The sequence below is a fragment of the Pinus tabuliformis genome, chromosome 9, assembly GCF_031772625.1.
Source record: "Pinus tabuliformis cultivar Carrire ecotype Pingquan chromosome 9, CPIR1, whole genome shotgun sequence".
In the NCBI taxonomy this organism is placed as follows: domain Eukaryota; kingdom Viridiplantae; phylum Streptophyta; class Pinopsida; order Pinales; family Pinaceae; genus Pinus; species Pinus tabuliformis.
The window spans coordinates 1,268,282,886-1,268,296,039 of record NC_142307.1 but is presented as its reverse complement, the minus strand read 5'-3'; the positions used below and the strand labels follow the sequence as shown (position 1 = coordinate 1,268,296,039).

Sequence of the window (13,154 nt, the reverse complement as noted above, 5' to 3'; positions counted from 1 at the left end):
ACCACTCCTCCCTCCCACAACCTGGTTTTGGGCTGTCCTGACTCCCTCTCCTCTCCGGTTGGATCCGGTTCTCATCATTATCATCTGAGATCCCGAGCTCGCTCTAAATTTCTGCGCCTGGGATCATCCCCTGGCCGGCACCGCAAGCAAAAGAGAGGCAGACCATCCAATATCTCATCTGCAAAGCTAATTGCTGTTGCGGATGTTGCCATGGGGCGACAGACTACTATTGAACGGGCACTTAGAGCTATTGAGCCCCTGACCTGCGGTTCCCCATGATCTGGCTCTCCTACAACTGTAGGGGACTAGCCAACCCCAAAAAACGACTGGCTCTGAAAAGACTCTTGCAAGAATTTAGATGTGATATCATATTCCTTCAGGAAACACTCTGCACTTTCGAGGTAGCGGTGCGATGTCTTCAAGCCATGCTCCCTGGATGGGTTTTACATGGATTGGATGCCTGTGGTAGATCTGGTGGACTGCTCATTGGAATAAACCCCAGAAAAAGCAGGCCTCTCTCTGCTTGGGGGGGTTGTGGCTTCCTTGGGATGGACATAATCATGGGTGACTTGGGCATCCCAATCAGAATTATTAATATTTATGGGCCTAATCAGAATAGACAAACATTTTGGCAAAATTTTCTAAATGGTAATCATATCACTCAGAATACAGTGATTGGGGGCGATTTCAATTTCTCATTGGGGGTTGGAGAATCCTGGGGTCATCATGCACAGTGTGATCCTATTGCGGATCAAATGAACATGTTATTAGATGCACATCATCTAGTGGATATCCCCATGAACAAGAAGCTTCCCACTTGGCACAATCAGCGTACAGGAGAGGCTGCTCTGGGGCGGCGTTTAGACAGATATATGATGCATGAGGAATTGATACAATTGTTCCCCCTATACAGACAATGGGTCAGCACTGGGGGTCTATCAGATCACCACCCGATTCTATTACAGATCAGCGACAAAAAATCAAAGCCGCGCTCTCCCTTTAAATTCTTTGCTGGTTTTCTCCAAGAGCCGGAATACATCAAGCTGGTCACGGACTTCTGGGCATCACAACCCCCGCTGAGGGATCAGAGGAAAGCGATGGATTTCTGTGAAAGACTAAAGATGCTCAAGGTATTGACCGAGACCTGGGCAAGATCAAAGCGGAACAGAGATGAGCAGATATTGAAGGATACTGAAGAACAGATAGCTCTATTGACTGATGAGAGAGGGGCTGGCTATCTATCCGACGATTCCAAAACACTTCTAAACCAGTTGCTTGAGCAAAAATCGAAGATATTAAAGGAAAAGGAGGAACTATGGAGACTTAAAAGCAGAGCCATTTGGCTCAAAGCTGGGGACAACAATACAAAATACTTTCACAACCTCGCCAATGGTAGAAAGGCATCAAATACCATTTGGAAGCTACCAAGGGAACCAGATGGATGGGCTACCACACACTAGCAACTTGCTAGCTTGGGGGTAACACATTTCAAGCGACTCTTCACGACACCGAATGTGGTCAATCTTCCAGACATTATCAGTCTTGCAGGAAAGTTTCCTCGGTTTGTTGGCCAGGAAGACATTGAAGACCTCAGTCAACCGGTCACTATACAAGAGCTGGAAAGTACCCTCAAATGGTTCAAGAAAGATAAGAGTCCGGGGCCAGATGGCTGGCCAGTGGAGTTCTATCTGGCTTTTTATGATTTGCTGGGAGAGAACTTATTGGAAGTTGTTGAGGAGAGCAGGATCACTGGGCACATTCATCCGCCTATGAACTAGACCTTCATTGCCTTGATTCCCAAATCTGATGACCCCACATCCTTTAATGATTTTCGCCCTATCTCCCTCTGTAATTGCCTCTACAAAATCATTGCCAACCGCATTAAACCTATTCTGTCCACACATATCTCTGCTGAACAATTTGCTTTTCTTCAAAACCGCCACATCCAAGAGGCCATAGGCACTGCCTAGGAAGCTTTACACTCCATAAAGCTAAAGAACCTCAAAGGTATCTCACTAAAGATTGATCTTGAAAAGGCTTTTGATAAGGTAAATTGGCTCTACCTCAAGATGATTCTTACCCATTTGGGCTTCCCCCTTTCGATCATAAACTGGATTATGGGCTGTGTTTCTTCTGTATCCTTTGCCATCCTTATAAATGGTGCAGCCTCTGCCCGCTTTTATATCAACAGGGGTATCAGGCAAGGCTGCCCTCTTTCCCCACTACTCTTTCTTATTGTTATGGAGGGACTGAGTAGGCTCATTGCGGCTGCAAAAAGGAATGGTGACTTCAGCGGGCTCAAAATCACTGAACAGTACTCTCTTACCCATCTACTGTTTGTTGACGATATATTAATCTTTCTTAATGGAAGTGTCCGAGACATCATCGCATTAAATGATATTCTACTACTCTTCTGTAAAGCCACGGGCATGGAAATCAATAGGGACAAATCCACCAGATCTATGATGAGATGCACACAACAGGAAACTCAGCTGGCGACCCAGCACTTCCCCTTCTTGGAAAGTAGCATGATGGAAGGCATCAAATACCTTGGGTTCAGATTAAGGCCGGATGGATATAAATCTGAACACTGGTCATGGCTCATAAATAAAATTGAAAAAAGGATCATCTGCTGGCAACATCGACTACTGTCAAAAGCTAGTAGACTACTGTTGATCAAATCTGTACTTGAGGCTACCCCAGTCTACTGGATGTCCCTCACATGGATTCCAAAAGGCATCCTTCAAAAAATTCAACAAATCTGTAACAGGTTCCTGTGGAATGGCAATAAAAAGGGAAAGATATCTGCTTGGACAAGATGGTCCCTCGTTTCCATGCCAAAGAGATGGGGAGGATGGGGTCTAAAATCTCTCTCAGAATTTGCACAAGCTTTAACAGTGAAACAGGGTTGGTCACTCCTCAAGATGGATAGCTTATGGGCGGAAGTAATATACCAAAAATATATTTGGCCCTCCAACATCATTGAATGGCTTCGCAGACCTACTTGGAGCCACCAGGGTATATCCACGATCTGGCGGGCCACATTAAAAGCTATGCCTCTCATCCGAGAAAACCTTCTATGGAAAATTGGGAATGGTGCACAGGTCCGCATAGGATTAGACCCTTGGCCTGGTTCAGGGAACGCACACCTTCTACCGGAAGCACTGATCCGACATCTCAACAATGGGGGCATAAAATACCTGGCACAGATCGGTGATCCTCAACGATCAACTATCTTCACACAAGCATGGATCACGGATCGTCAGTGGCAACTACCAGATGAATGGACTGAATATTGGCAAGGATACATTCAGGCTCTTACCGAATCACACATCAAGCTACATGAGGAGGATGATGAACTAATTTGGGCACCTGCTAAATCGGGTATTTATGCACCAAAGCTTGGCTACCTGAAGCTCATCGAAGATAAGAAACCTGACATACAAAAAAGTTGGTGGAAAGATATCTGGCAACTACAAGCACAGCCTCGAGCCAGACTTCTAATGTGGAACATTATAGCAGACAAGCTACCTACAGGCACCTTCCTCAAGAAACGGGCTTTCGCTGGACCAACTTGGTGTGTACTCTGCAGAAAAGAGGAGGAGTCAACGCCCCACCTATTCCTTACCTGCGAAGTTACAAAGGATATATGGAAACAGGTCACACAGGCCCTCAACATAACCACTGTCTGGCACGGTGATGATATACCCATAGCCTGGGATCAGTGGTGGACTGCGGTGTCTTCTGAAAAGGCCAGGAACCTACCACCTGTGGTGTCATGGTTCATTTGGAACAAGCGAAATGCCATAATTTTTGAGGATTACAGGGTCAACTGGCAACTTCTTCCGCCAACTATCGGCGCGGCATACATGGAAATCTCTTTTGAAAATAAAATAAACACACCCAGGAACATCTTGCCTGAAATCATCAACAGGGATATGCCTTGGGCGTATTTCGACGGGGCAGCACCATTGCAAGGATGTGGGGGGGGTATTGTACTTCATCTATCAGAAGCTCATTATTTCCACCTGAGATTGGGACTCGGCCCGGGCACCAATAACCATGCTGAGCTTATTACACTGAGACATCTTCTCTACTTTGCTCTATCCAAAAATTGTCGACAAATACAAATATTTGGGGACTCAAAGATTGTAATTGATTGGGCAAATAATAAATCTATCTGTCATGCATATTCTTTGAAACACATCTTGGAAGAAATTGTTTTTTTAAAAACACATTTTGACCAGATCACTGTTTCTCACATCTACAGGGAAAGAAATGCAATTGCTGACCGGCTCTCGAAAGAAGCGGCGGATCGCCCTCTAGGAGACTGGCTGATAGAAGAATACAATCCAGAGGGGATGCACAGATTCTATCATCGTCCATATATTGACGGTCTGCAACAGGGGGACAATCTCCCCATCTAAATTTTGATCTACATGTTCTCATTTTTGTATATAACAGCACAGTACTGATCGGCTCTATACTTTATTTCACTGCATGAGGGCTCACATACCTCAAAACTCTGTCTATTTATGGTTATTTGTGAGACACTGTTATGTTATATTTTTTGACGGATACAGATCCACCGTATCCTCAGTGGGACTTACAGGAAGATTACTGTATTACTTCTTTTGAACAGTGGTAAAACCACACTACTGCATATGCCTTGGCATCAACAGCATGTAATCTTTATTATTTCTTTTTAATAGAAATTACGAACTCTATTTTCCTCGGAAAAAAAATTATTTATACTTAATATTATATTGGTAAAATAGCCTTGATAATAATATATTATTAATATTAGTAGTGAAAATATTATTATTAATTTAATATTATTAATATTATTATTATTATTATTATTATTATTTATGGAAAAAAGTTAAATTAGGTAAGATATATAGATAAATTATTTAGTTTATTTATCTAAATTATATATATATATATATATATATATATATATATATATATATATATATATATATTAATAATCTTAGATAAAGTTAGGTAAAAGACCGATGAAAAAAATAAATAAATAAGTAAATAATTAAATAAAATAAAATTAAATAAATAAATTAAATAATTAATCAATTAATTAAAAATAAATAAATAAATAAATAAATATCAGGACAAGTTAAAGAAACGGATCCAGCTTGGCAGTTTAAATAGACATAGCAAAGCCCCCAACGGTTAACAAGACTAACAGCTACTTTTGACTAGGTACCTTAAAAAATGCTACCCGGGGACCAGTCCTTTAAATAAATTAATATTAAAAATAATTAAAAATATATAATAGTTATGTTCAATTATTACCTAATAATTGAACATAACTATTATATATTTTTAATTATTTTTAATATTAATTTATTTAAAGGACTGGTCCCCGGGTAGCATTTTTTAAGGTACCTAGTCAAAAGTAGCTGTTAGTCTTGTTAACCGTTGGGGGCTTTGCTCTGTCTATTTAAACTGCCAAGCTGGATCTGTTTCTTCAACTTGTCCTGATATTTATTTATTTATTTATTTATTTTTAATTAATTGATTAATTAATTAATTAATTAAATTTAATTTAATTTAATTAATTAATTTTTTTTTTTTTTTTTTTTCATCGGTCTTTTACCTAACTTTATCTAAGATTATTAATATATTTATATATATAATTATTAATAAATAATTTAGATAAATAAACTAAATAATTTATCTATATGTCTTACCTAATTTAACTTTTTTCCATAAATAATAATAATAATAATAATATTAATATTAATAATATTAAATTAATAATAATATTTTCACTACTAATATTAATAATATATTATTATCAAGGCTATTTTACCAATATAATATTAAGTATAAATAATTACTTATATTATTAAATCAAATAATTTACCTTTTCTAACTAACCATTTAATAAAATTTTTAACCTCAACTATATGATATATATATTTTATAATAATTGATGAATAATTTATTAATAATAATAATATTAAATTATGAATAGTATTTGACCTATGGACCGTAGGTCAAAATTAGCCGTTGGTCGATTTAGCCGTTGGAGTCTCTGCTCAGACTATTTAACATGCTAAGCTGGATCTGTTTCTTCAACTTGTCCTGACGATGAACCACACTGGTTGGTTCGAAACGCGTCGACAAATGATGTCTCATGTGATCTTCGCCGAATTTTTTTTTGTAGATCTAATTGGTGTTATGATGGTTATTGTGAAAATGAATTGTTCCTTCTTGTTTATCCTTAGATAAGTTTCCATATCACTATGTTCATCTTTCCATTCATGGCTTGTAGGTTGCATGTTCACCATGTGTTTGACGAAATTTTAGTCCCGGTTGGGAGATGTTAGGTCAAGTCTTAGTTCAAGTTTTGGGTCATAAGCTTTGTTTCTATGTCATCTATAATGTATGGAAGTTTCACGGAGTTCTGGGAAGAGGCCTAAGTCCTAGCCCTAAAAAGTGTTTAAATTCTCAGTGTAGATTAAATTGATTATGTAACGTACTAAAGCAAATTAAATACTTAATCTACTTCTACAATCAAACTTGCGGAAGCTTAATCGATTTTGAGCAAGATCAAACAAAACACATATAGCAGAGAAGAAGATTCAATCACACATGAAACACAGAAGAATACTCTCGGGAAAGCCTCAGCTAAAAACCCCGCTATCTGTATTACCATAAAAGTGGAAATATCTCAAGATTACACAAAGCTTTATCTCTCAAGCTATCCAACTCTCAGTACAATCCCTCACTCTTGCTCATAGACAGAATAGACAACACCTATGCTTGCTCCTCTGTCCTCCAAGCCTCCTATTTCCTTGTGCAGTTTTCCCTAGGTCCTCAAGTTGTAACCTGTGTGATTCTCACCTCACACACTGCTCTTACCTCTATAGAAACTGCGCAATCCTAAAGGAATGAATTCCTTTTGCATAAAAGAGATATTCTCATAGGAATATTCTAGCAACTGACAGTACACTGTCCCTTCCTTTAATATCAACTGGGTTTTTGTTTGAACTGACATGAGTTATTTATGAGAGAATATTCAGTTATCTAGAGAACACTAGTTGCATGCATGCATGCATTATTAGATTGAACTCACAATTAGTTCCTCAAACTGTTTGGAACTAATTTAACTGGACATAACTCAGTTAACTGAGCTAACTAATTACAACTCAAATACAACTCACTCTTATCTCCTTAATCAAGGGATAATCTCCTTAATTTAAGGGATAACTGTTGCATGACTTCAAAAAGACTTCTAGCTTGAATTTCTCCAACTAATTAACTCAAGATGAATTAATTAATTATTTTTCAAGTAGCTGGTGAGACTAAATTCGAATTTTAATTCTCAATTTTAATTCAAGGATAAATTAAAATTGGAATATATCCTGAAATGCTATCTATAGCAATGTTATTTATAGCATTTCTATTTTTAGCATTTCTTGTTACTATTTTCAACACTCCCTCTGAACAAGAAAGGAATTCAACTTGATCCCGATCCTAAACCTTTGGAATGTTCTGCATGCAACACTTCTCTCAAGTGTTGTAGCTCCAACAACTCTAGAAACAAAAAAAACATCCAACCTGAATCAGAATGATGCCTCTGTCATCAAAGTATCTGACTATTATTGCCTCTGTCGACTGAAAACTCTGCACCTCTATGTGCTTCAGTATTTGACTACTTTAGCCTCTATCACTTTGATCTCTACCTGCATCAATCACACTGATTCCTCCTGCTGCATCCTTGCTGCTGCTGGTCCTATCTCCCAGAACTGCATCTACACTACACCTCCTCTCATCATGTTGGATCGTGTTGCCCACTGCTACAGTGCAACTCAGTTACTAAGAAGTAAGTAACTGATCTCCCAACTGACCTCTTTGTTGGGCTAGAAACACCCTCTAATGCTGAAGCTCCCTCTGCAGCTCCATCTGCATCTGTCTCTACCCACTCAGCCAGTCCTACTACTCCTCGTCGAGGCTCCTATAGCAAGGTCTAATCAAAGAGGATGGGTACCTCAAGGATCCTGCCCCTATTTCAGCCTTCATGGGACTATCACTGCACATCTCCCCACCTCATACCTGGAGGTATGGCTGCATGTGATCCCTCTGATGACTTGGCTCAAAATTCCCCCTTACTGGAGGTCTCTGCATGAGTGGAAGCCTCCACTCGGTCTCCTCTCAGCATCTCCAATTGTGGCTCCTCCACAATTGTCTGAGACTTCTTCCGGGACTGCATGTTGAGATGTAATGTACTCTCCCTCTCAACCACCAAGTCTCTAACATTGGCCTTGCTCACAAAGGCTTTGCATGCATCTTGAACCTTAAGAGCATACAGGTTCTATACCCGTGAATCGATCTGTTTCACCTGCCCCGTGGTGATGTGTCTAAGGAAAACCTTTCTCTTATTGAAGACAACATCGTAGCCTTTGTCCTCCAACATCGCGATCGATACCAAGTTCTTCTTTAATCCAAGCACATACTTCACATCTGTCAAGGTGATAGAAGCTCCATGCTCCCTTTGAAAAGCAACTGTGCCCACTCCTAAAACACTATACCTTTCATCGCCACCCATCTCTATGAGTATCTTGAGGTATTTCTCCTCCAAGGTGTTGAATAAACTTTTATTGCCGACCATGTGGAATGAGGCTCCACTGTCAAGAAACCAACCACAACCCATCATCGAAGACACCATGCATGTGATGAGGGTGAAGTCCATCTCGAACTGAGAGACCAATGCCTCACCTTCAGATCCTTCTAAGGATCCCTTCTTGGACTTCTTCAATGAGCAATTAGTTGAATAATGGCCCACCTCATGACAATTAAAGCATCTCACTTTAGATTTGTCAATCTTCTTCCCTCCATGAGAAGAACTCAATTTGGGATGAGAATTCTTCTCCTTCCCTTTCCTTGCCTTACTTGCTAAAGCCAAATTTTCTTCATCCTCCTTGGATGAAGAACCATTTCTGGTGCTTCTCCTGATCTCCTCCTACATCATATCCGACCACAATCATTCCCAATCCGACAGTTTCTCTCTTCCATTCACTGAGTCCTGGTAGCTATGACAGCTCTTAGGAAGACCGAGGATAGCAAGACTCACCATATCATCATTGGTTGTCGTGATTCCTACACTTCCAAGCTCATCTCTGCAGGTGGTGAGCATGTTCAGATATGTAGAAACTATGTCGCCCTTTTCACACTTGATTTTCTGAAGCTTGTCCTTCAGCGCTAGCTTCCTTTAGTCATTGTTGTTCATATATAGGTCCTTCAATGTCTTCCACATTGAAAACAAAGTCTCCTTCCCATGGAGACTCGAGACAATATGGTCTCGAACTCCCTCTAGAAGAATCCTCCTTGCTCTCGCCACACATTTCTTCCATTCTGCCAATTCTTGGGCATTAGCTGCTGCCAGCTTGGGGACTTCTTGATCAATGAAGTCCTTCAAGCCATTGTCTTCTAATACTGCTTCCATGCAATCCTTCCATGCTATGTAATTCGAGCTGCCATCTAGGGCATACTCGAGTCTTAAGCCATTGAACGCCATTGGTGAACTTTGAGATGTGATAAGAAATCGATTTTGTACCTACAATCAAGAACTTCAAACTTCAAACTTTTCCCTTCTCAATATGTTGTTCACAGCTCTTATCACCTTTGCTCCGATACCAGATACCATGTAGAAATTCTCACTGTAGATTAAACTGATTATGAAATGTACTAAAGAAAAATACTTAATCTACTTCTACTATCAAACTTGCGGAAGCTTAATCAATTTTGAGCAAGATCAAACAGAACACATATAACAGAGAAGAAGATTCAATCACACATGAAACACAAAAGAATACTCTGGGGAAAGCCTCAGCTAAAACCCCACTATCAAGGAAAATTTTAAGAACCACCCTAAATTTATATGTATAATCAATGGGCTAATCCCCATGATACATAGGAAAAATGGGAGGCGATTTTATCAATAATATAATATGTATATATAATTTTTTTGGCGAATCTCTCACCAGATTATATTTTCTTGTACAGTGATGGAGAATCTTTCACTGAATTATAAAATCTTGTAAGATCTTGGCAAATCTTTTACTGAATAATAAAACATTGTGAAGTCTTGGTGAATGTTTTGATAAAGTATGAAACTATATATGATAATAAGAAAACATATTCATTAAATTGTAATATACTAATATACATGTTTGGAAAAAAGAAACATAATTTTCTCTTCCTACAAACAATGTTCCAAGTTTCAGTGGCCGTGTTTGTCAAGGTTCTTACAATACACTCTTTCATATCCTTCTATTAGTTTTGATAATATTCCACAACAAAGTTCTTGTACGTGTTGATATTTACCACGAGTTCTGTCAAGGTAGGAGAGATTAATCTTTTCTCTACAACTTTTGTCAAGCTACCACTTTTTTCAAGTTATCAAATTTCTTTCTTATTCCATAGACTCCAACTGCGAGATAAAAAAAACACATCAAGTTTGTTTACCCCAACACGCCAACAAGTAGCAAGCCCTAACTATACTATATAAGAAAGTATTAGGTATCCCAAAGGCTTGAAGGGGATCTAATTGAAAAAAGTGACCATTGTGAGAAGCCTTCCAATCAATATATGAATATATAAATGTAGATTTATTATTATTTTAATTGGAAATCTTCAATTAAATAATAAAATTTAATTACGTCTCTCCCAATCTAAATTGCTTATTAGCATAATTCACTACCCTCATACGTCTCCCATTTTTTAACAGTGTTGTAACATGTAGATTAATTTCCTTTTTGGTGAACAATCTTCACCTTTTAGGAAAATATGGTGCAGTGGCTCCAACCCCTATAGATCATTAGGACAAACTAAGAATAGCACAGAAGATGAAAGGTTGTACAAACCAACTTATTTTTCAAACAACTAATCCAACATCAATACCTAAACTTTTTCATGAAGATATCATATTGAGAATGTTTGAAAAATGGTGGGAAATCTTCTGCGAGGGTGATGCGGAAAGAGTGATAAGGTTTCATTGTTTTGAATTTTTTTTGTTAAATCAGAAAAACCAATATTAATGGAGATATTGGTATTTTTTACTAAATTTTGTGAAGTGACTAAATGTAACTTTAACCATTCACCTTAAGATGTTTTTACAATATAATTTCCTAGGTCTATTTAATATCTTCATTATCGTAAAAACCAACCTATATCCATCTTAACTCCACATCTACCACTCTTAGAGTGATGAAATCTATTTATCCCTCTGAGAACTTGGTAGACCCATAATTAAGATGGATCTATGATGATATAATTTCTCCTTTAAATAGTCTATGCTCACATGAATACCATGGTATTAGCATGGGTCAATACCATGGGTTATCATAAACCTATAGCTTAAAAATTACTATTATTAATTTATAAAAATTAATAAAATTAATAATCAATTTTTATTTTATTTTTTATTTTAACCAAGTTAAAATGTTTAATATACATTAAATTACAACATCTATTTTTACTCTTGATTCACCAAGCCCTGAGAGGGATCAAATATTTTTTCACTCTATGCTAGTTTGCATATCACAATATTTGATCCCTCTCACGGCTTAGTAGATCCAGAGTAAAGATGGATCTATGCTAGTTTAATTCCCCCCTTTAAATAGGCTACATTCCACGTGAATACCATGGGTCAATACCATGTGCCATTTTTATTTTTATTAATACTAATATTAGGGTTAATAATGTTTTTTTGCATGGTATTAATAATAATCTAGCCTATGGTATTTGGCCCATAGTATTTTGCCCATAGGTTTCACCCATAGGTTTCACCTAAATATAAGGTGACTTATGGAGTAAATATAAAAAAATGTTTTATTTATTTATCATACCTCTCGTTTATTTATATTTATATTAATTTACCATACCTCTTTTACAAATATGGTATTGGACCCATAGGATTCACTTAAATAAAACCTCTTTTTTGAGCCTTCATAAATAGAAAGAGGATTATGGACTAAATATAAAAAGAGGTTTTATTTATTTACCATATCTCTAGTTTATTTATATTTTTATTTATTTACCATACCTTTTGAGTAAGTATAAAAAGAGGTTTTATTTATTTACCATATCTCCACTTTATTTATATTTTTATTTGTTTACACCCTTGCATGTATATAAGGTGACTTATGGAGTAAATATAAAAAATGTTTTATTTATGTACCATACCTCTCATTTATTTATATTTTTATTAATTTACCATACCTCTTTTATAAATATGGTATTTGGCCCATGGGATTCACTTAAATAAAACCTATTCTTGAAAATTAGGGCGAATGGAAAGTTGTAACTCCTAATTTGAAGGGCTAAATTTACCTTTTTTTACCCTCTCCCTTAAAATAAGGTGGGCTAACCTCCATACCTAATTTTTTTATAAAATAAATTTGAGGTGATTTGTAAAAATGTACTACGATACAAAATATTCGCCCACTAAAAATTTAAAACCCCTTAATTTCGCCAAAGGGCGAAAATTCACCCCTAAAATTTTCCATGCCCGCTATCTGTATTATCATACAAGTGGAAATATCTCAGGATTACACAAAGCTTTAATTCTCAAGCTATCCAACTCTCAGTACAATCCCTCACTGCTGCTCATAGATAGAATAGACAACACATATGTTTGCTCATTTGTCCTCTGAGCCTCCTATTTCCTTGCACAGTTTTCCCTAGGTCCTCCAGCTGTAACCTGTGTGATTCTCACCTCACACACTGCTTTTACCTCTATAGAAACTGCACAATCCTGAAGGAATGAATTCCTTCTGCATGCAAGAGATATTCTCATAGGAATATTCTAGCAACTAATAGTACATTTTCCCTGCCTTTAATCTCAACTGGGTCTTTGTCTGAACTGACATGCATGAGTCATTTATGAGAGAATATTTAGTTATCTGGAGAACACTAGATACATGCATGCATGCATTAACTGACTGAACTCACAATTAGTTCCTCAAACTGTTTGGAACTAATTTAATTGGACATAACTCAGTTAACTGAGCTAACTAATTACAGCTCAAATACAACTCACTCTTATCTCCTTAATCAAGGGATAATCTCCTTAATTTAACGGATAACTGTTGCATGACTTCACAAAGACTTCTAGATTGAATTTC

At 37.3% G+C, this 13,154-nt stretch overlaps 2 protein-coding genes across 2 annotated transcripts; both read left to right on the top strand.

The window, feature by feature from the left end:
• Nucleotides 1-560: 560 nt before the first annotated feature.
• On the top strand, nt 561-1,778 carry LOC149153168 (uncharacterized). The gene is made up of 2 exons (XM_089443724.1): nt 561-1,392; nt 1,531-1,778. The coding sequence occupies exons 1-2, from the start codon at nt 561-563 to the stop codon at nt 1,776-1,778; spliced, it is 1,080 nt and encodes a 359-aa protein (XP_089299850.1).
• A 339-nt stretch (nt 1,779-2,117) lies between these two features.
• LOC149153167 (uncharacterized) lies at nt 2,118-4,648 on the top strand. Its single transcript, XM_089443723.1, has 2 exons — nt 2,118-3,990; nt 4,584-4,648. Exons 1-2 carry the CDS (start codon nt 2,118-2,120, stop codon nt 4,646-4,648), a joined length of 1,938 nt encoding a protein of 645 aa, XP_089299849.1.
• Nucleotides 4,649-13,154: the final 8,506 nt, after the last annotated feature.